Genomic DNA, 24,863 nt, shown 5'->3' on the forward strand with positions numbered 1-24,863 from the left:
GCTATTTACCTTAAAAATGTTAAAATTCAATATCTTGGGTTCTACTAATTGGATTGTTGCCATATTGGTCTTGTTTTATTCATTACAAATCACTCTGTTTCTGTTTGAAGTGTTGCACAAATACTTTACACATTGCCTCAAAGATAATCCTGACTTCTCTGAGTCATGCTACCAGGGGGTTGAGCACAAGTTAATTTGGGGTTTGCTTGTTCCATACCCTGATAAGGATTTGTGGTTGCTTGTTGACCAGGGTTCATACCCCAGTCAACCAACATACACCCTCAGACTTTCTTCTCTTAGCATTATATCACGATCTTCGTAATTAAGAATCTTTGCGTTCAGAAGCCTAGGAGGCACTCCACATGAGGGCTTCATCACTATAAATGTATGGTTTACAGTATCATCTTCTTGGAGGGCGATGCTTCTACTTGGTCATTTTCTCCATATAACTCATCGGACAGTGTTTGGGAGGGTAGCCAGCAGGATGACACAATTTGGCAAATGTATCAAGCTTCCCCTGGTTTGGACGTTGTCCTTCCTTGCTCGTAGCCATTTTGGCATGTTGAGAGCTAACTTATCAATCAGGACTCCCCCTATGGAGCCACCTTAAACTCTAGTAAGCAGGTTACATATCACAAATGTCATGTTGGCTGCATACGCTAATCTGAAGTTTATGCTTCGAGAACAATTTGTATCATGAATTGACCATAACATGAAGAATAGTGAAAACATTCTACTCATTGTAGCTTCTTTTTGGTGATCTGCCAATGTGATATTATGTATTAGAATGGTTCCTTTTTGTTGTGGCCCTCGAGCCATTAGCCACAAAATTGAGAGCCATGGGCGATGAATTGGGGTTATGCATCGCAGGAGATCACATTTTGTCTCTATTTATGCTAATGACATGTTGCTATATATCCATGATAGTCGTACCAGCCTCACTAAAATCAGCGATATAATGCTCCATTTTCACGAGTTCACTGGACTCTCAGTTAATTTTACCAAATCATGTGTATTCCCCTTACTCCCAGCTGAATCTCAATGACCGCTAAGCCTAGACAGCCAGACGCTCTGATGGGAGCCCCACACATTCAAATACTTGGGTGTCAACATATACCATGACTAACCAGAGACTATGGAAGGTAAATTGCACCATGCCATAAAACCGCTGCGCTCTCAGATATCCTTCTGGATTAAATTGCCCCTGTTGGGGGATGGTCATATAGCACTTTCCAAAATAATAATGCTCACGCCCCTCCTGTATTATTTTACCGACCTCCCCTTCATACTGCCCTCAAGTGTGTTTAAAGAACTTGATATGTTGGTGGGGCAATTGATTTTGGCTCCAGTCGGATACAGAGTCGCACTTAGCAAATTGAGTCTGCCCAATGACGTTTCTGGGAGCGCCAGATTTCCGGAACTATTCTCTCGCTGCTCAATTACCATGGTTGGCCAGTTGGCTAGAAGATAAACCGTTCCACAAAACGGACTTCTCCCAACTACAGCTGGATGAACAGGGCTTACAGTCCTTGCTCATTCGCGGCCAGCGTCTTCGTCCAACACTTGCACTGCTTCCTGCCCCTGTAATATGCTACTGGAAGCACGCTTTAGCATGTAGACGAGGTGCTATGTCCTATACCTCAGAAATTCCACTCAGGAGGACTGGGCGTAGGCACTTCCACTCTGACTCGCCGCGCATTACCTTTGTGGGAAACCGCAGGTATAGACGCGCTGTGGGATCGATACTCCGAAAATACCCTGTTACCCTTTTCCACATTAGTGGAACAGTGAGAGCTCCCACTGGGCCAATCCTTGCTGTATAAGAGAATTAGAAGAATATTGAAAAATTACTGGCAAGGGAAACTCATCGATCCCCCCACCCCCCCCCCCACTCCTCCCCCCAACACATACATTAGTGCAAGTACTTTAAACAATAGGATCAGGTCGCCGCATGATAACAAGGATATACAGAGCCCTGTTAGAGTACACAGGGGTGGACTTACAGCCCCTATGGAATAGGTGGGACACAGAACTGGGACAATGCTTACATGATAAAGAGTGGGGAAAGGCTTTATCTTACATATTACGTATCTTACACGGAGGGCACTCATCTGGGTGTTTCCCATCATAAGTTCACGTTGCCCCCATTACCATGTGGAAGTGGCTGACTTCCTACACATGATGTGGACTTGCTCAAAGATACAGACTAACTGGATCGCAGTATTGGGAGAAATAACGTTTGTAACAGGACTAGCCCGCTTGCATTCATCGAAAAGCTGCCTATTAGGCATCTGCCCAGACCCCAAAAATATAGGATTAGCATAAATGTATTGACCTAGAATTGTTGTTGGCAAAGAGGTTGATTACTATGAGGTGGAAATCACACAATCCCCCGAAGATGTCTTATTGGAGAAAGGAAGTGGGGTATTGGACTGACCTGGAATTTAAAGTCTTGCGCCGAGAAGAATATAGAGGGTGCCGTAGGAAACTTATTTCAGATAGCTGGGAGGCCATGATGTGAGGCTTGGTGGATGAAAACGGAGTCAATACCATTCCACCTTAGAGGGACACAGTATAATACCACTAAATATTCATAGTCCATACTTTGTGGAGAAAAGCTCGCTGCCCCTTGCACATGTGTAACCCCTGGCTTACTGTCTTGAGTGCACCACACTCTACAGCTCCTCCCTGTGCCAGAGGTCAGGGCATAGGTTCCATGGTTACTTGACTGGAATGAATCCCCACTTCTCCGAAAAGTTGGCATCATATGGCCAATAAGCCCAGTCTCAGTGATTGATATACCAGTAATAAGCAGCGACTATGGTATTACTCAGAGTACATAATCGTGGAATGATTCGCTATGACCAAAGCTTGAATTACCTTCTCGTCTAAGGGTTTGGTGGGTAGTGATTCTTTCCTTTGTTATCAGGATCGTTACTCCATGCGTATCATTTGTTATTTTACGCTGTTGATGACATGCTTTACACAGTTTGTTTATCCTCACTTTGACTATGGCAAGGAATGCGATATCGTGATATGATGAAAGTGGTGTGTTACTTGAAAAACCTAATGAAAATTACTGTAAAAACGAAAAACAAATTATCATAATGATGACTGTCCTGAAAATGACCTCGTCCAATTTCTGATCCGTGTGGTTGAAACGTCAGTCATTTTCACATATATATATATACCCAGTTCAGTATGGGTTATTAGGTCCTCCTGACTCATTGGTTTTGCCAAAACCTGTTCTACTTTGTAAGTCTTTTGAGTATCTACTACGTTCTAGAAGGCTGTTGCGCTTTTAATTGTTTTACGCATTCTTTGTAAACTTACCATTACTTCTATAGGTTTACAGTTTGTCTTTTGAGTACAGTAAATTGGGTAATAGTAACTTCCATTATACCGGGCATCGAGCATTTCTCCAGGAGACTGGAAGCGCGGGGGCCAGTTATGTTACTGGGGTGGGCTGGTTTTGTAGCAGTGCCACAGTATCGACACCCCCGTAATAAAAGCGGCAGGCCAGCATAATCCACACCAGCTTTAGGATGATGTGACTGGTGCCACCCCACCACACAGTGGTGGGGGGAGGTGGTAAGGTGGGCACTGTGTTTTGAAAATATTTATGGGTTTAAAAGCATACTTCGTGTAGTGTCTTGCAATATTTTATGACTGAACCTTTTTGGTTCCAAATGGACTCGGTAGAACTGTAACGTAGGTGTCAGAGCGCAATGTCATGAAAGCTTGTTTTAGAATGTTGAGTTCGCAGTTGCAAGTAGAATAAAGACGTGAAATACTAAGCTCTGTATGTGGTGAATTCATTGGCGGGTACCCAGACTGGGATGATGCTACAAAAGGCGATGAGATAGGGGATAAGTTACCCGGAGAACGTCAACGCGTTCCCAGTGATCCGTCTAGCTGTAGTGGGCCCAGTATCGTTAAAGGGACAAATGAGTAAGTTGTGATTTGAAAGTTAAACCAAAAAATATTTATACTGCTGGGCTGGATTACCACAGGTGGGAGGACTGAACCACTGATAATGATGCAGAATGGAATTCCACACTAATTGCAATCAAGGTAGAATTGTGCTAAAATTTGTTACCTAATGTTATGTCTTTTAATATGGTACCTCTGTTTCGAGCCTCACTGCACCTGAGTTCTACCTCTTTGTGCCTTATTTGTAAACCTGGATCAAGATTAACCCTCTGAAATACTTCCTGCTTTTTAGGGTCTGGTGTTAGCCAAGTCCTTTTTGTTCTACTGAATTATAAAGGCATCCAGCCAGCCCTCTTCATCCATTAGTCTGTTGTTGTATCATTCACAAATTTGATGTTCGCCCGTTACTGTGTAAGGTGGGACAGCCCACCTTAGCCACTGCCCAACTTCACTATGAATGACTGCATTCTGCTTTTGCACAAGCTGCACAGCCACACAAAAGTAGTTTGTGTCCTTTCGTGCCAGGGACTACTGTGGCAATGTGTGCTTTTTGTTTAAAAAACAAAATGCATGTATTTTTCTTTTAATTTGGATTTTACTTTGATGGGAGCACAGCAAATCTCCTAAATCTGTGATATGCTATAATGGCAACCTAGATGTGTGTTTGCATGCTTGCACATGTGCTCACATAGGTGCCCATCTTTAAATGTTTTTGTAAAAGTGTTTCAAAAACGTTTCCATGATGGCTGCCCATGCATGCGCATGCATTTGCACTCACAGGTAGCCATTTTTGTAATAGGTTTTGTAATACATTTGTACAAATACTATTGCAAAGCATTGGCAAAGCCAAAAGGTGGACAGCAAATAGCTGACATATTGGGTTTAACAAGGCTTGTGTTGGTTTAAAACGCTTTGGAGAAACCTCAGGGCATTGGTTTTAGTAACTACAGTTCTGTTGTAACATTTTGTTGGAGAATTCCAGACTTTTTCTAGATTTCATGCTGTTATGTGTTGCCATTAGGCAATAACTTTTAATTTAATAGGTGTGTAAATAGAGACTTGAATTATTTTTAGGTCGAAGCCTACAGACAGCACAGCTGTCTGGTTTACTAACGACATCTTGAGGACATTCGGAAAGCTTCTCTGGGAATGCATTCCGCCCATTGCTGACCATTGGCTTTGTGGTTTGTAACTCACAGTTGCTTGTTTTCTATTTGCTGGCTTTATTTGTTTTATGCTCTGCAGCTCTAGTTAGCGCATCCTGTGACCCATACCTTATTTACTGTATTCTTCCGCCAGTGCTCAATTTCTGTAAATAGGCCTTTGAATCGTGTTCTTATCTTGTCACATCTGCTTTGCATTCAGAGACAGAGGTCAAATGTCCGGCTCTGTCATCCAAGGGAACTTTGTGTTTGTTTTTCTTTCTCTGACTTCTAAGTGGGAGGATTTATGTGACAGTATGCTGGCTAACGGGGTGTGCTGGAGAAAGGCTGCATGATGTTATTTTGTTTCTAGCATACAACAAAATGTAAATGTCTGTAAATGAACTGTGAAGATATTTAAGAATATATCAGATTTCGAAAAGCTTAATGAAGCAATTTTTTTGGTAATTCTGATGTGTGGTGAAAACAAATATTTTATTATGATCAAATCAATGCACTAGGTGATGCAGTTTCCACACATTGTTTGTACACTGTATACTTTTATCAGTAAAACTTACGTCTGTGCAAATGTATGGTCATTTCAATTGAAAATGTGTTTTCTGTAATGCCAATGCGCTACCACACCATATATACTCTACTTTATGCTACTCCACTTTGCACCACTACACACTACTCTTCCCCATTCCATGCCGCTCAGCTCTACGCCACGGTACTCTACACCATGGCACTCTACACCACTCCAGTCTGGGCCACTCCACTCTACTCTGCATCACTCCACTCTATGCCACTCCAATCTACTCTGCAAAACTCCACTCTAGGTCAGTACATTCTGCTCCACTGCACTCTGACACTCTACACCACTGCAATCTATCCTGCAGCGCTCCACTCTGCTGGGCACCTCTCCACTCACTCTACTGTGAAACAATCTACTCTACTCCACTCTACTTCACTGTGCGCCACTCCACTCTACGCCTCTGCACTTGACAGCACTGCAATCAAATCTGCAGCACTCCAATCTACATCACTCTACACCACTGTACTCTGTACCACTCTACTCTATGCCATTGCACTCTAAGCCACTCCAATCTAAACCATTGCATTCTATGCCACTGCACTCTATGCCAATGCACTCTACACCATATTTCTAAAAACCAGAGCACTCTACGACATTGCACTATATGCTAATCTATTCTGCACCACTGCACTCTACGCCACTGTACTTTACACCTCTGCACTCTACACCATTGTACTCTGTCACTGTACTCTATGCAACTCTAATTGACTCTGCAAGACTGTAATCTACGCCAATGCTCCCTATGCCACTCTACTCTGCACCACTCTACTCTGTGCCTCTGCCCACAACACGTCACTCCATGACACACCACTTGACTCAACTGTATGCCACGAAACTCCACTTGGTGCCTTTTCACTCTACGCCCCTCCTTTCTATGTCCCTACACTCTATACCACTCTACTCCACTCTATGCAACTCTACTCAACTCCCTCTATGCCTCTCTACTCCACTCTGCTATGACACTACTCCACTCTACTTCACTCTATGCCATTTCATTCTGCACCACTGGACTCTGTGTCCCTACCCTGCACCACTTTATTCTGAAACAATATACTCTGTTGTTCTGCAGTCTCTGCCTCTCTTCTTCGCTCTGTGCCACTCCACGTGCACACCACTCCACTCGAGTAGTCACTCTGACATGCCACTCCATGCCACAATACTCCAATCAATGACAATCCACTGTACACCGCTCTAGGGGACTATACTTTACTCCACTCTAAGATACTTTACTCCACTCTTCTCCACTCCACTCAACCACCTCCAGTCTAAGTCTATCCACTCTACAACATCTATTCTATGCCATTCTGCAACACTCTACTCCACAATGCTCCACACAATGCCTCTGTGGCACTCCATGCCCCTTTACTCCACTCTATGCTACAACACGCTGCTCCACTCTAAGCCATGCTATGCCACTCCACTTTGACTCTCTATGCCATTCCACCGTACTACACAACTCCATGACACTCCACTCTACGACAAACTACTCCACTCTGCGCCACTCTACAACACTGCTCCACTCTACGCTACTCCCTCTGCGCCATTCCGTTACTTAACCCCACTCTACATCACTCTACTCTGCTCTATGCCACTGCACTTTGACACTCTGCTTTCCTCTGATACTCTACTCCACTGTACTGTAGGACATTCTACTCCATGCTATGTCACTCTACTGTACGACACTCTACCCCACTCTATGCCACTCAACTCAATGACACTCACTGCACTCTAAGCCACTCAACTCTACGCCACTCTATTACACTCAACTGTACGACACTCTACTTCACTGTAAGTTCTTACACTCTGGCACTTTACTCGCTCATGACACTCTACGCACATCACTCCATGCCACTCTAGGCCATTCCCAATCTACTCAACCACCTCCTGTCTAAGTCTATCCACTCTACAACATCTATTCCATGCCATTCTGCAACACTCTACTCCACAATGCTCTACACAATCCCTCTGTGGCACTCAATGCCCCTTTACTCCACTCTATGCTATGACACACTACTCCACTCTACGCTATGACACACTACTCCACTCTACGCCACGCTCTGCCACTCCACTTTGACTCTCTATGCCATTCCACCGTACTACACAACTCCATTACACTCCACTCTAGGACAATTTACTCCACTCTGCGCCACTCTACAACACTGCTCCACTCTTAGCTACTCCCTCTGCGCCACTCCGTTACTTAACCCCACTCTACATCACTCTACTCTGCTCTATGCAACTGCACTTTGACACTCTGCTTTCCTCTGATACTCTACTCCACTCTACGTCAGTAAACTCTACACTCTACTCCACTGTACTGTAGGAAATTCTACTCCATGCTATGTCACTCTACTGTACGACACTCTACTCCACTCTGTCACTCAACTCAATGACACTCACTGCACTCTACGCCACTCTATTCCACTCAACTCTACGACACTCTACTTCATTGTAAGTTCTTACACTCTGACACTTTACTCGCTCATGACACTCTGCGCACATCACTCCACGCCACTCTAGGCCATTCCCAATCTACGCTACTCCACTCCACTCTGCTCAACTCCCTCTACAACAACTCACTTTACTCCACTCTGTGCCACTCCACTCTGCCCTACGCCATTCCACTCTGACACTCTTACCACTCCACGACTCTTACCAATCCACTCTGCGACACTCAACTCTACAAAATTCTACTCTGCGCCACTCAACTCTGACATTCTACTCCACTTTATGCCATTCAACTCTACGCCCTTCCACTTTGACACTCTAGTCCCTCGACAACACTCTACGCCACGGCATTCTACTCTGCTCTGCGACACTCTGCTCTACGAAACTCAACTCCTCTACTCTAACACTCCACTCTGCTCCACGACACTCGCCTGTACTTTACAACACTCTGGAAGTCTCCGCTGTACGACTCTTAACTTTTAGCCATGCTCCACAGCAGCCATGCTGGTGTGTAACACGGCTACAAACATTTGCAAAGCTAATAGCTCTTGCATAGGCGAGACCTATTGGCTTTGCCAATGCTTGTTTCTTTTATCAGTGTTTTCATCTACATAGAATATAATTAAGTGATTATGTTAAGCAATAAAAATACACCAAATGCACGTAATCAGGTTAATCTCCAATTCACTTTAGATTTATAATGACCTCATTAGGCATTCTGAGGCCTCAGACCTCTAGATGGAACGCCAGCGTGCCTTCCATAAGCTGCAATTATATCATAACCCCCTCTTCCCTCGTTTTGAGCCCTTTACTTCTTGTGTCTCCTCAAGTCGTCCTATAAATAACTCTCTCTAACACGCTTGTTTAAAGGAGTTGCTTCCGGAGATGGCTTTTTGCAAAAGGGCTTTGTGCTGAGAAGCTCTTCAGTACATTACATAAAGTACAGATGAAAGAGGAGTTTTTTTTGTATCTTTCATTTGCTGAATGAAACGATTGAAACAAGTACTAGTTTAATAAAATAAATAATTTTCTTTTTTCTCTCAATTCTCATAAAGTGTTTCTACTTTTTTTATAGTCATCCTATGCGCAACTCCTCGCCGCAACATGCCTTTCAAAACTAGTCTGCAGAGCCAGTCCCTTACCAATCGAACAGAGGATTGACATCCGTAAGTCAACTTTATTCCCTTGTAACAACTGAACAGAATGCGTAGAACTGTATGTGCCACCAACATGTCAAGTTGTTTGAAAGTTTTTCCAACTGTGATCAAAACAGACACATATGCCCTCGTTATGGTTGGGCCAGTAAGGTGAACCTGTAATTGGATATGGGGAATTATAGATTCTGTGGGGTGCAGTGTTTTTCTGGGTGTGGTTTTAATACATAAATCATTACGAGTACCAAAGGCCAAAATGAGGGATCATGCAGTAATACTGCATAGTTTCCGTTGTGGTCTTTCAAACACTCAAACGGCGATGGGAGGCATGCTTGTTGCAATTTTTCTAACCACTGATAGTCACTTGCGGTAGCATTTCAACCCACTGTTCTTTTGCCCACTATTCCACCTCAGTTTGAACCCAGCACTATCCAAATAAGTATTCACCCTAGCCCGAACTGCCAGGCCAGGTACTCCCTAAACACATGCAACCCAAGACCGGTTTCGCCCAGATTGGGGCTTGTCAGTCTGGTGTAGCTTGGTTCCCTCGGCACAGTGAGCGCGGGACCCACATCTAGGCATACCCTTGCAGTTATGGCAAGTATTTATTGGGATGTTTCCCTTGAAATAAATTCATTCATTCGTTCATTCATTCATTGAGGAAACTAACAGGGTTAGTGTGGAAATTCTGAATAAATTGTGATCTCACTTTGTTTGCAAATGCCTGCACCCAATTTGAGATTACCTGCCTCTTTGGAATGAAAGCCATGGTTGGCAAATTTGTGTTGCAGCTGTATCTTGAGCCATGTACCAATCGATGGTCAGTGCAGTTTGGAGTTAGTTCTAGGCTTTGGAGAAAATGTGTGTGCTCTAACTCTGCAGCTTGCTTTCACACCATTGAATTCAGCTGAGCGCAGTGGAGGTCTTCCAGTCAGCCTAAAGCATGTTTTCTTCTCAGCCCATGAGGCCTATCGGGTCAGTGTTACTTAAAAAACAACACATACACACACATGACCCTCCTGTAGTTGTCTTCCTACTCTACCACCCTAACCCTAACTCATTTTTACTGTTCACTACCCAGTTTTGCAGTCCTGCTTGCTCCCATGGACTTTTAGCACTGCCTTTACTCTGGTTTGCTGTCAAGCCCATCTTAAACTCAATACACACTCTGCTATGCCCCCCTTCTTGGAGATCTGGCTCCTCCCATCCATATGCTTATTTAGGATACTTAGGATAGTGTTGCCCTTTCAGAGGGGGATACCCCTGAAACTTGTTCTCCCTCGGGAGACACTGGAGTTCATCACTTCAGGAAGAGCACCCAAAACACAGCATGGCATGGCACAAGATGAAAAAAATATCCAGAATTTCCTTTTTTGTTTCTTCCTCTCCCACTTTGCTGTTGCGTTTTGGGATGGGACTGTTTCCTTATTTCACCAATGTGATGTTAAACCCAGACATCTGATGACACATTGGTTTAGATCTAGCAACTGAAGGACCCAAAGTCACTAAAACAAGCAGTTTTCAGAATGTTGCAAATTTATGAATTCCTGAAAGCAGTTGCAACAATTTCCCATGAAGGCAGTTTTTCCTTTGATATGTTTCAGAGCTTTTAATCAAGAGTTAAAAGCGTTATCTCATGATGTTACTCTTTGTTTAATGTTTATTTTCTTTTTTACATCTGTAGAGCGCTAGGGATTCATTGCATATGTTTATATCTTAACTGTTTCTGTGATATTAATGCTCTTGATACAGAGTGAAGTTTATCAATCCCTTCATCTGCTCTGTAGCTTTAGCTTCGTTATTCTTCTGTTGTACAAGGGTCATCATTTTGGTCGAGGCTATTATAGTATTCTGAATACTACCCCAGAGTTTTGTTCATACTGATGTTGCATAGTGAGCACTTAAGGACTTCCAGGACACTTGGGTTGCATTAAATTGCCCCAGTGTCCTTGCAAAATTAGTATGTAGCCGGTAACTACAGAATATTTGACATTTGTGGAGATAGGTGCATAATTTTCTTTTTGCAGAATTAAGTTAATGACTGAGCCTCGTCCCTTCGTGGTGAAAATTCTCCAAGATATTTACAATACTATCCTCTTTTGGAGAAAGTGCAGTTTATCATTAGGGCTCCAACCATCATCCTGTGTTCCTATTACACTTCATGTGCAGGAATGGCCTTGTCAGTCCAGCATTTACATTCTTAATCTGTTTTACTTTCCTCAGGATTGTTAAAATATAATTAACTTATGAATACATGTTTATGATACGTAATACTGATCAGTTGTGTAGTTCTGTATCTGCTGTGATGATTTGTGATTGGTAAAACTTTTAGTGCCAGAATGTTCTTTGGTTTACCACTTGTTCCTACTGAATCCATTCCTTTGTAATGCTATGATCTTGGCACCATATCTCTTGCTGGTCTAAAATATCACTTCTTTAGGTTGAGCCTAGACAACGCTCATTCGCTGTTTGCAAGACATGCTGTGTTCAGTCTAAAGGCTTTAAGCACGCCCATCTATTGCCATTTGTTCTTTATTGTGCTTGTCTTAAATGCTTCCTTTTTATTGGTGCGTTTCTGTAAATGTCCCTCCTCTGGATGCTTGGTTCAAACCCAGGCTATTTCACTAAGTGATCCTTCTGGTTGGCCATCGCAATGCATTCACCCTTCCTCCTGGTCATCCATCACGAGTTCACACAGCTTGGTTCCCTCCCACATCGCTGCTCCCAGCTGCACGGGTCTTCTTAAGTTCTCTGTGTTCAAACAGCTTGTTCTTGTTGTTTTGTTGGCTTGCCTTGTAGCGAGAAGCATTCGTGTTTTGTTTACTTCGCTTCATTTGCAGTGTGCTTAATCTTTCCTCATGGACACCACACCCGCTTGTTGTTTACTTTAGGCACGCCGTGTTACTATTTTATTTTAGTCTTGGCTCATGTCAACGAGAATGTAGTTGTGTATGCATGTGTAAACCAACTTTAACTAATGACATAGTTTTGGAGCCCAAGCGGCTCGGCGCTGTGCTTCATATTTCATATGAATTGTTTCTCCTAAAGGTAAGTTTTGTTGTTTTTTGATTCTTTGTTTTTAAGGCACGGGGGTCAACGCTGAGGCTCGAACCCGGTTTCCCAGTTCCAAAGTAAGCAGCTCTAGATGTTATGCCACATCCGGTCATCATTTTGAAAATAACCCTTCGCTGCTGTCAGTGTCCCCTTGTGAGAACGCAGACGGCGCCAATAATAACCTACCAAAATACACCTTTCTACGCACTTAACCTTTAATTCAATTTGTTTTTAGTCTATTACCCTCCCCGGCTCCTCGAAATCATTCAAGTGTGCGACACGTGCTAGAGTAGGGAACGTAATTGCAGCCAAGTGGATCGGATATTTTATTTCTTGGACACAAAAAACAAACAAATGGAATGGTTGCAAGAATGGGGACGAGGATGGTGCAATGTCAGAAACAAACGACCCTGTGAAATGTCGGTTGTACATTGCAGAGAGGCGATGCTTGTTCTGTGCGTTGTGTACACATCTCTACACAGCGCTATTTACAAGTAGACACACCAGCCCTCTCTGCTATGCTGCCGCCAGCCCCTCTTAGCATCACATTTCCTCCTTTGACGAACCCTTAGCCCTATTGTGGCTGCCTCGTCCCCGTAAAAATAAAATAAAAGACCATCTCATGAAATGTTGGATGCGTTCTGCTCCGCAACAACGTTCTATCTCCACGCACACATTTCTATGGAGAGCGAGGAAGTGTGACTCGTCATGGTGCTGAAAGTCCAGAGCAACTTGCCACCTTAGGTAAACATTGCTGCAGCAGTGTTAAACGGAACCCCGATGTACCAGAGGTACCAATGGTGGTGCTGGAAATACAGAAGTATACTTGCAGTTGTTCAGAAAGCTGGCCCATCTATTTGGTAACAATATCTAATTACATTGCAAGCCATAAATTCAACCACTACCTTTTAAAGATGTAAAGCAATCTCACATAAAATGTCAAAAGGCGATAAATTCCATGGCTGGTGTATAAGGTGAAGGGTTGCAAGACATACAAGTTTCAAAGACCCGAACCATGGCCACCACTTACCATGTTCCACAGAAAACCTTTTTTAATGCCACCCTTTTTTGTTTGCAAATCAAATTACTTTAGTACCCAGACTTACTTTACTGGAGGGGATTTGCGCTTGTAAAGAGAGCCTACGTGCCGATTTTTCTGAGAATCTGATGAACGCTGATAATTCTATTTGTATTTACGAATTTGCCGCACAATACATATTTCCTTTTATTTTTTTTGACCGAGGGCCACACTGTGCTACCTGTCTCTGGAGGATCCTCAAACTGTAACTACAAGTGTTAATCATTCAAGTTACACATTTCAAACCATCAATATACAACTATCTTTTGCCCTAAGGCACTGCTCATTGCCTCACACATGATGACACATGAAATAATCGATGACATCGTATATCATGCACCATTAACGCCTTTCATGACATTACTTTGGACTGCCAGGGTGTGGGTGTTTTTGACTAGGGTTTGAAATTATTTCCATCTGTGAACAAACTGTAATTATTCAATCACCAAATTTGTATGCTTTCTGCTCCATGCATAAATACTTATAAGGTCCCAAAGGTGAGACCGATCACATTGCAAATGCTTGTTTTATAAGAGCATCTATCAAATCAGAATTGTTTTTGTTTCATGCATGCCTGCAATGCTTCAAGACAGAAGCAACAACAGTTCCTGTGGGAATACAAGTTCTGTTAGTGATGTGGCTTCTATTGGCCATGCAGCTTTGACTTGTCATGGCTCTTATTGTCTATCTTTTTGCAGGTCTGTGTATCTCAGTTTCCATTTTTTTTGCTGTGAGATGCTCGCTCAAGATCAGTTATCTGTGGCCATTGCACTACCCTAGTCTTCGACCAGATAGAACATTAATGACTAAAGCATTATTGCCCTTCAGTTTTTGAAATTATTGTTTTAAGATTTAGTGCGAGATATGCATCTCATTTTCATAGTTTTCCAAATTCAAGTGTACATATTCTCCTGCTACTTGGTGCTTGGGAACTTTGATTATCTTTGCTTACATGACCTTTTTGCATCCTGTACTTAGTCCTCGGGAACTTTGACTATCTTTCCTTTCTATGATCTCTTTACATTTTGTTCCCTTCTGCACTTAGAAGCAGGTCCACCTGCCTGCTATTATTCAGTCTGCAACCTCTTCCATCCTTAGATATTCATTCTTTTTAGTAATCTAACATCCTTTTTAAAGAGTGTTCCTTTGTCAAGCCTCCTTGAATTGCACTCATGTAATTTATTTCTTAACACTTTATAATTTCAAAATTTCCTGTGGGCTTTGCGCACATTACTGGTTAGTAAATTCCTAGAACTGGGTACATATCTATTCTGCTCTTTTGAAATAGTTAAATGTGGATGTTCCTAGGCATGTGTGATGTATTCCATGCATGTCTAAGAGAATAAATGCTTCCTGTCCTGGTGGAGGGAGGTCATGTCCCGATGGCCATATTGTGCGTCGAATCTTGTCCCTTAATGTTAGAGCGCAGGCAGCAACACAGCATCAATTTAGATTAGCTTTAACGATCTCCATTAACTTCTGATATTGCTCTGTACAGCAGACTGGCACTTTTTACCGCAAAGCTTTGTTAGCACATGTTTTGCAGTAAAATGTAAGTGACAAATGGTGCAGTAGGGAACAAGGTACAGGGCCCATTTCTTGCTCCATGGGGTGTGGGATCAGGAGCACAGCTGAGGCAAACCCAACTCCTGTCTTCCTTGCACATCTGCGAGAAGCTGATTATGCTGGGTTCTTGGAGGAGCAGATTCCCCAGTCTTGCATCTAGGGAGAGATGGCTGCGTATTAGCTACCTCTCTCTCTCTCTCTCTCTCTCTCTCTCTCTCTCTCTCTCTCTCTCTCTCTCTCTCTCTCTCTCTCTCTCTCTCTCTCTCTCTCTCTCTCTCTCTCTCTCTCTCTCTCTCTCTCTCTCTCGGCTGACTGGGTATTGAGAGGCGCGACAGTGGTGCTGCTTCTAGGGTGTGCTGCTGGTTTGTGCTCTGTGACCTCCCTGCTCCCCTGACGGCTGACTGTTGGCTGGATGCTCCATTGGTCTGGTATCTGGGATATGACTGCTTTGGAGACTTGCTATGGAGTGTGAAACTGAGCTAATACGTTTAGTTTCATGAACCTGCCAATGCAAAGTGTCCTTTATGATGTTTTCAGCTACGCTGTAGACTTTTTTGTGGTATATTTTATGTAGCATACCACCTTGCTCACATGATAGCTGTGTCCTAATCCTAAACAACTATGTGTTACTCATCCTTGTTACAACCAGTGAAAGAGTGCACTTGGTCTCCATGAATCACTTTTTATATGCTGTCCTTTTTTACACACTATACAAACCATAAGACTATTCTTTTTATTTTGGTTTATAAAGTGAAAGGCCCACCTGTGAGTTTCTGATTATTTCATAATTGCTGAGTACCTGTCACTCAGAAAAATTCCAATATTAGTTTTACTATACTAAAATGACTTGTTAGGGCAACCAGGACTGTCTTTTGTCTGTCTATTTAGAAAACAATAAAATCTCAGAGTTATGCATGCAGTTATCATCAACTAATGTTAATCCATGTTGAAGGTAATTATTGTATATTATTAATAAACTTTTACCACAACATTCCCCCGGCTTTAGTGAGAGACGTCTTATTGAAAATACATAACAATCTGCAGGCTGAATATAGGAAATGCCATAGAGATATGATGCTGATTATGTTAAGTGACTTTAATTGTGCACTTTTTTCAAGCGGAGGGGGGAAAATGTGCGGCATTCTCCCTGAGGACGGTATTGGTAACACCCACTTCCGTCATTCCCCATTGGTGGAATTGTATAACAACCTGATTTTTAACATTAATCTGGGTTTTGCTAATGAACTCATTAGCACACCTACCCCTATGCCCTACACTTTTAATGGCAGGGGCTGTCACTCCACCATTGATTATATTCTCGCATCGAATAGTCATGCTCACAGACTGACATAATTTTCTGTGGATGATAACTCTTTGAGCGATCATTATCCTTTGTGCCTCTCAGTGTTGATTCCATCTAGCAAAATACATAGGCAAGACGTAACAGACCAGATCCTAAAAGACATCACTATTAACAAGCCCAATGGCTATAACCTGCGTGGTCCAATGCACAAGTTCGTAGAACATCGGGAAGGGGTTGCACTCGACAATAGTGCACGGTAACCGAGTATTGCTGTTCCTCGTCACTCGTAGGGTCCACTTGCCTCAGCATCGCTGGGGACTCACGATGGCCGTCGAAGTCAGGAAATCCATTTCCGGGCTGCAGGGACTTCGGACTCTGGCGGGAGCGGGAAAGTTTGCGACCGTTGATGCAAAGTTTTGGTGCCTGCCAAGCAGGGGAGTCACTCCTTGACTCCAAAGGAGATTCTTCAGTCTTCCAAAGGTAGTGGAACATCGAAGGTCCAGGATTCTTCTTCAGAGCGTCGTCCAGGGATATCTAGTTTGCAATGGCAAGGGTTCACTAACTTATACTAGAAGAAAGGGAGGGACTAGCTCTATGACCCCACCTATGGGAGGGTCAGGGGAGTGGGTGGCTACACCCACTTCCCTTTGTTCAGTTCCGCGCCAGAGCTGGGGCAGGTAGCCCCTGAACCGGTTTGAGCTGGCATATGCACAGAGGAGCCTACTGCCCCCCCAGTGCAGGACTTCAAAGCACTCTAGGAGTGCACCCACCCAGCCCCAATACACTAAATCCTGTCTGGAAGGTGGTTACACTTCCCTGTGACAGGATGCCTATTGTTGGGCCTCCTCCACTGCGAGTTTCGGTCAGCAGAAGGAGGGCAGCCCAGTGTCTGTGCTGGTGGCATTCATTTTGTGATGCCAGAGCTCTTTCAGGAATCTACTGTGTTTCCACAGTGGGTACATGTCTACCCCTGTAGAAGGGTGGGATCATACTCCCACACCAGTTACTGGTGTGGGGGTATGATTCCAAAGCGTTTGACACCAAACACAACATGTTTTGATGCAGTCATCCCAGAGTTAGCATTTACCGCGAGGTTATAATGCACTTAAGAGTATATGGTTTAACCGCATCCACAAACAGCCACAGAGAATGGACTCTGAGACCTGCATAGGGGCCCTGCTCAGGCAGAGGCACCCCCTCACATGGAAACCAAGCACCCTGCCCTCCGGATTGATAGGGCCTGCCTTAGGGGTAACTGATAGGTTTATATGTGTGTGTAAGGTGAGATCTAGGGAACCTATACCTCAGTGAGGAGTGCTAACACTACCTCACCCAGGCTGCAGTAGCAGGCCTGTGGTGTCAGATTTAGTCTGCTTCCCAGGGGTGGCATAATACATGCTTCAGCCCCTGGTAGGCCTGTGAAGTACCTATGCCCTAGGTACCTAAGGTACCATATACTAGGGGCTCATAAGGTTCCACAGTATCCAATCACTAGTGCATCTAATATGCACTCCAAGTTGTTTAGAGAGAGCAGAGAGGCTGGGGCCCTGATTAGCAGGGTCCCAGCCAGACTATAGACAGAAACCAGTGTTAACATCAGAAAAAAAGTGGGGGCAACATAAGTGCAGATCCTACTCTCCTACAGACCGTGTCCGTGTGACAACCGTTCGGACCAATCGACAATTCATGTCCTGTTATTTTGTAGGTTTTATAGTAACCTGAGGAAACTGTGGATTGTCCCGATTCTAAAGGAGCTGGGCCTGAGACAATGCCGCCCTGGTACTTTTATGGTTGTCTCAAAAAGCAATCGAATAAAGTCTCTTTTGATTTGATTTGATTTTGCATGCAGTTAAAAAAACAGAAGGGCTTGTATTTGTTAGTGCTTGTTTTAAAGGCGGAATCTTCACAATTTATCAAAGTGTGTAGTACATTAATCATTCGTTGCACCCAGTTCGATATTTATATAGCTGCGTATATGTCATTTTTAAATGTCTGCAATTTCACTTTAAATGCATTTGTTTTTAATATCTAATACATAACGGCGTGTAACTGTTTTCTGTTTTCATTTCAGGGAATTATATCTTGAATTATGTGGCGTCACAGCCTAAACTTGCTCCGTTTGTGATCCAAGCGTTGGTGCAGGTGATAGCTAAAATTACAAAATTGGGATGGTTTGAGGTTCAAAAAGACCAGCTGGTGTTCAGAGATGTCATGGCTGATGTAAAAAAGTTTTTACAGGTAAGAGACGTCAAACAAATTGCAGAACCAAACATACTTAAAAATGTACTTTTTGCATAAGAGTTCCCAACAATATGTCTTTAGGGGTTTCAATGCCTGTCTTTCAATACTTCTTGAGAGAGAAGTGTCAACAGATGCTGAAGACAAGTAGAGCATTATGTAACTAATTCATTCCATTGCGAATACAGTAGTCTTAAAACTGGAAACGTGGGTCGGATTGAATAATATTTTCCCTAAGTTATGATGGAAAAGTCTGTCTTGCGCCCCGATTGTCTTCAGACCCTCTTAGGCCAGTACAGAAGTAAACGAAGGCCGTCTTTCCTTGCTAATGACAGTCTTAACCAGGGGAAAATGTAAAATCAGTCCCGCAGGTTTTTTTAATTACAGAAAACATGAATTACAATTCGAATTGCCTTAGTACAAAATATATCCACCATTTAATCCTCCTTTTTAATCCTGAGTGGTATTGCTCCACCGTTAAGAAAAGAAGAAACATTTGTGTTTGTTTTTACTAAAAACAAAGAAGTTATTTGAAGTCAAACTACTTTTAACGTCATGATTAGAAGGAAGAGTCACATGAAAAGTAACTTTAATCAAAGACACGTTATTTAAATATATGCGTCATTTACAGATGATTAGTAGGGGTGGGCGGAATTTGCGTAGTCGCGCTACGCAAAGCTTCGCGAAACGGTAAAAAATCTCCGCGAGCACGCTGAGTTCAGCGAACATGCGGAATTGCTTATTCGCCCGTGCGCGATGCTTTTTTCCTGTTTGCAAACGCTGTTTGCGTGCTCGGGAAGAAATATCTCGCGAACACGCATTTTAAAAACGTGAACAAGCAAAAAATTCAGCGAAGCCGCGGATTGTGGAATTTTGGGCATTTCCGTGTTCTCCACGGAATGCGAAATTACCCAAATTCCACGAGCGGAACGGAATTTACCACCCAGGCCTAATGATTAGCTGTTTATGGCTCATCAGCGTGTTGAAGTTGGCATGCTGTGAGTGTTAAAATTCGTAAGGGATGTCTAGTGCCAAGTTATTTTAGTAATATGGCTGTTAAGAACACGGGAAAAAGTTCAACTGCAGTGTGTGGTAGAGAGAAAAAAATGGTAACTATGATATTCTGCGAGCTAAGGCGCACCTTGTAGCATATTATTACAGCGGCAGGCAATGTTGGTATGCAGTTTTTCTAGGAAACACCATCTTGGCTTCAGTGATTCTTAGAAACAGCGAAGAATAATGGCTGAATCAAAAGAACCAGTCACTAAATTTGAGTCGGTCAGCCAAAGACGGGCACCTCTCAAAGGAGTAAGTTCAGCAATGACCATCATTGCACCAGTGTTGTATCTGGTCTGTATGATGTACTTGAAATGCTTTGTGTATTGTGTGCGGGCCTCCCAGTGCCCTAAACTAACTATACTTGTGCCCCCACCAATGGAAATGTGGTCCTAACTATAACTACCCAGTGGCGACCACCACTGGGTAATAGATATATTTCCGCTAAACCCTAGTAAAAGGAGATGCGTATCTCTCCCTTCATTAGGAAAGTTGCTCTCACAAGAATGAAAAGTGTGGAGAAACCAAACATTTAGGCTATTCTGGGGAGACATTAGGTTCTCTGTCCACTTTATTTAGATTAAGTCTATATTTTGAAGATTTTCTCTGAAGCACTGAAACCAAAGTAGGGTATTTTCAAGAGAAAACTCATGGATCCCCAACTTCTGTCAGTGCCTTCATTCGAGCGTGAAAGTCCCCCATCCATGCCTCGGGAATGGACTGTGTGGTGCTCACATTATCAAGGGGAATGGCTCTCCTCCTCTACACTTAACAGCATATTGATTATCCTTTCTTAGCACTCACCATCGTTTTGGGAGTTTCTGGTAGCGGTCATAATGGCAGGAGCATAAATAAGGGGTGTGATGGCCACGTAAGTACCTTCCATGCAGTTCTTAAAATTAAACCTTGTAAGTAAGAGGCAGTTGCCTCGTCTCATTGTGTCAATCAAGCAATATCATCTCACATATGAAGTAAAAGCGATGAATACCAGAGGGTGAAGTTGTAGCGTTGTTTTAATCTGCACATAACCACTGCTACTTACTTTGTGTTTGGAAATAAAGATGTTGCTCAATCAATCAATCAATCAGGGGGCTAGTTTAGCGCGCTACTCACCCGTGAGGGTCTCAAGGCGTGGGGGGGGGGGGGCTCCGGAATCAGTTGAAGAGCCAGGTCTTGAGGTCTTTCCTGAACGTGTGCAGGGTCGGGGAGCGTCTGATTTTCACAGGGAGCTCGTTCTACGGATTGGCTGCGATGTAGGAGAAATCTCTCCTGACGGATCTGTGTCTGCGGATGCGGGGGGCATCTACCATGGCGAGGTCGGCAGAGCGGATGTTCCTCTTGGGTACGTGGAAGGATAGACTCTCGTTGAGATATTTGTGTCCGATGTTGTGTAGGGATTTGTGTGTAGGGATTTGTAGGCGCGGGTGAGGAGTTTGAAGGTGACCTTTTTCTCGAGAAGGAGCCAGTGGAGGCCTCATAGGTGTTGGGTCATGTGCTCATGGCGCGGTGTCCGGAGAACGAGTCTGGCTGTGGCGTTCTGGATGGTCCGGAGTCTACACAGGAGGATTTTGTTGATTTTGGCGTTGATGCATTGTGCCAGCATTTGTAAGGAACAATAGACACTACACTTTACCACCAGACACAGCAAACCTCTTGGTTTCCCCTGTTACATTGTATTGTAGCTTTATATGGACCTTTCTGCCCCTGAGGAGGCCATGAAGTGCTCTGATTTGCATCTGGTTCCGGGAGCCCTTTCTGAATGCATCGTTTGTAGGATGTTGATTGTAATTTGGCCTACATTGGAGGCATTGGGTTAGGTCTGGGATTAACAAAGCCAAACTTTAAACATGCATGCAAACTGTAAGCAAATGGGTTCTGACCCATTTAATATTCTTGATTTTTATAGGTTTTTTGGACTTCTTGGCTTTTGGAGTTTTGGTGTGACTGAGATTTACTGAGTCTCACCCACTATAAGCTCTGTTAAAAAGGATTAGAAGTGCTTTCTTTTAAAACAAAGTCTGATGCTGCACAGCTTGGGTAAAAGGCTCTGGGCAGGCTAAAGAGGAACACAAGCTGGTAGGACTATCATCCAGCTCAACTCCATATCTGCGCACAGGTAGCCTTTTGCAGATGGAACCTTTCCTGGATTAGTGTTGACCTATGCAGGCCCTATAACGTGTGTGGGCATTCATAGATTAAGTTTGTAGTGCTTCACCGAAAAGAGTGTGTGTTGTATTGTATATTATGGATGAAATCTGCACCAAAGTACAGTTTCACCATAGGTAGCCCTAAAGACTAGAGTGACGCACCAATCTTATTGTAAACAGGAATCGCAAACACTGATTGAATGTTACTTATATCACATATACACTTGTTCTGGCACTTGAAGGTTTATAATATTTCTCTGATTCCGCTCCTAATTCCCCAGAAGGTCTAAAGTTTTACAGGCCAGGAGGAATGAAAAGACCATCCTGTTGGCCAGCGGCCAGCACCATGAGCAAAACCAGCACAAGATCATTTAAATTGGGCCCACAGTAGTAGAGAAATGCAGGGAAGCAGCTTGGCCTATTAAATGTCCCCTGCGGCTCCCCTTCTCCACGAGGACTGATGAGGGTGAAAATGGCCTTGGGGTGCGTGCTGGGTCCCCCGCTTATGGTTTATAAACTCTTTCTGGGGCCCACCCATCTTCCCGGCAACTGACACAGAACAAGGTGGAAAACAAAACCAATGACAATTGTTGTGTCAGACTTAGCAAATGACCCACCTCCCACTTTGGGACCAAAGCTGGGTGTGCCTCCACCCCCATGCACAGGGGGGTTGTAACACAAGACCCAAAGTCTCCTACCTGCCCTGACTGCAGGTGGGAAGAGTGGTGAGTTCCTGCCCGTGCTTGGAGTGGGGTGAGGGAGCAAGAAAGGAAGCCAGCTCCTCTGCCAACAAAAAGGATCAGTGTTAGGTGTGTGGGGAGCCGGCAGGGACCGCGAGGTCTGTGGGCTCACTCCATAAACCCCAACGTGGGCCCACTCCGGAGCCTGATTGAGATTTGGCACCCAGTTTTTAAAAATAAAACCATAGGGAGATAAAAACGCATTTTCCCTGCAGCGCGTCGCTACTAAACAAAAGACCCGAAGACATAGTACCCCCCTTAGAAGGCCCTGGTCGCCTAATTTGAATTTTTAGTCCAAGATGTTCGAGACGGCGGTGGCACCGTGGCTCTAGTTTTGAAGTGTTGAGGGACCACCCTTTAAAGCGTCTGACCCCCTTAAATGAAATGAACTTTTATTGGAAAATGTAAATGTCCACCCACGTTTTTCTTGAGCTGTGTTACTGATCCTGGGAGAGGTGTCTGTTCATTTAAATTAAAGCATTCCCAGAGCTAGGGGTTTTCGTTTTATGGCTCTCAGGGTGCAGTGATATCTGTTGTAGGGTTCTAGGGCTGCTTAGTAGGAAAAAGACTTATGCACACAGTTCATTGAAGATCGTAATGCTTTATTGATAATGATAAAGTCCATAGTGAATCATTACTGTCATAAACGAAAAATGGTACTATTCTCAGCAGTCTTATTGGTTTTATGACATCTTTCTGCCGTTATTCATTTTGTGACACCCTGGCTAAGCCAGTAGGCCTGCCTTTTGATAACTACTGCCCATTGTATTGTGTCTACTGTATGTTGAGGTATTGTCTTTTTAGGGCTCAAACCCTGCTAGGGTTATGAACTGTGAGGAAGGTATAACCTTATGATATTTCTCTTGCCAACTTGTATGTATTTGTAAATGAATGTGTAGTGTTGAGTAGTGTGTGCGTAATAAAGTACTTTTCCTTTTTATAAGGCGGTAATCACAGACGTTCTGGTTATCCGTATGACAGCTTGCACTAGGGTGTTGCCAAAAGAGACGAAGTGACACTCAATTTTCATACTCGTTATACGGTGTACTTTTTAGATAACGTTACCAGCATTCAGGAGCTAAAAACGGAGATCTCTATGTTCGGCTAATTCAGAGCACCCCGGCTAATTAGCTTCAATCACAAAATACCTCCAAGCAAACTAGAACTTGAACCCACCTCCCTATCTCAGCAGTACAAACCCATTGCTCACTCTGTAGGCAAAGACAGTCCTCATAATACAAAAAAAACTAGGACTTCAAACACAGAATCCTTTCATCTGGACTGCAAGTGTAGTGTATGTCATCATTTTCCCAAACAGTGAAACTGGTATTTTCCATATTGGTGAAATGGTGCGGACACCACCACATTTGCCACAATGGGAATAAAAATACTAAATTTGGGAACATTTTGCAGAACGTGACACTAAGACTCGGGAGAATGTAAATTGATTGGAAATGAGCAATTTGGCCTGTGCAAAATTAATTCAACTTTGGCGGCAGCCCAGAAACCAAAACGAGCCTGTGCGTCTCCGAGTGCATGCTGTCAGTATGAAAGAAATACAGAGACAGCAAGAATGGACCCATCAAGACGAGTGCTGAAGCCGTCCTGGCTGCCGAACTCTACAGGGTGTGCTTTCTCTCTCATGCCCAGAGGATGTTGGTAATTGTTATGCAATGCAATTTACAGTAGAATAAATTACACATCACTAGCCCTCTCTTGCTGGTAATTATTCTTAATATCTGCTGAATGAATCACTCGTAAAATAGTATATGTGCCTTCTTTACTGATTTGCACAACTCATATTTTCCTTTTTGAAACTATAAAATACATGTTGAATAATTGCAGCACATAAATAACCAATGTTTTGCCATTTTTTTTTGGCCAAACCTTCATTTACATCTAGCACATTACAAAATGATATTCTTCATAAAGAGGGATCTGTGTCAATTGTATAATAACTGTCCAAGGAAGGGCCCTTTGTTTTCTTGAAACCAGACCATTAAAGGTAGTTAGATTAATTAAAAGTATCATCTTTGTAACATAGCTTGCTTTTTTGTTATAAAACAATTGTGTTCCAAAAAAAATATGAATTAAATTGTGGTTACCACAAAATCATTTTTGCAAACTATAATGGACTGTTTTATCTGATTGTATTTTTTTATAAAAACACAGAGTTTTTTTGTAACTCAACGTTCATCTGCTTGTGACACAATTGTAAGTCAGTGGTGTGGAGGGAAGTTTAGCATCTCTTCTGCCATGGTTGGTTTGTGTATCGCTTGGTCTGTCGGCTCTAATTGATACAGATAGTAGTTTTGGGATCTTGAAACTTTACAACTAAGCACATATACAAGGTGAATAGCATTGTTAATAAAACATTTTGGACCTCCGGACAAAGATAATAATTTAGAT

At 43.2% G+C, this 24,863-nt stretch overlaps 1 protein-coding gene across 1 annotated transcript in view; it reads left to right on the forward strand.

Annotated features, from left to right (window-relative positions):
- RANBP17 (RAN binding protein 17) overlaps positions 1 to 24,863 on the forward strand; it is a 1,191,453-nt gene that overhangs the window by 99,532 nt on the left and 1,067,058 nt on the right. Inside the window, exons 3-4 of the mRNA XM_085617873.1 lie at positions 9,194 to 9,284; positions 18,345 to 18,511. Of these exons, the coding sequence (XP_085473999.1) occupies positions 9,194 to 9,284; positions 18,345 to 18,511 (258 nt within the window). The remainder of the gene's footprint in view (positions 1 to 9,193; positions 9,285 to 18,344; positions 18,512 to 24,863) is intronic.

This window comes from Triturus cristatus, chromosome 7, assembly GCF_964204655.1.
Source record: "Triturus cristatus chromosome 7, aTriCri1.1, whole genome shotgun sequence".
In the NCBI taxonomy this organism is placed as follows: domain Eukaryota; kingdom Metazoa; phylum Chordata; class Amphibia; order Caudata; family Salamandridae; genus Triturus; species Triturus cristatus.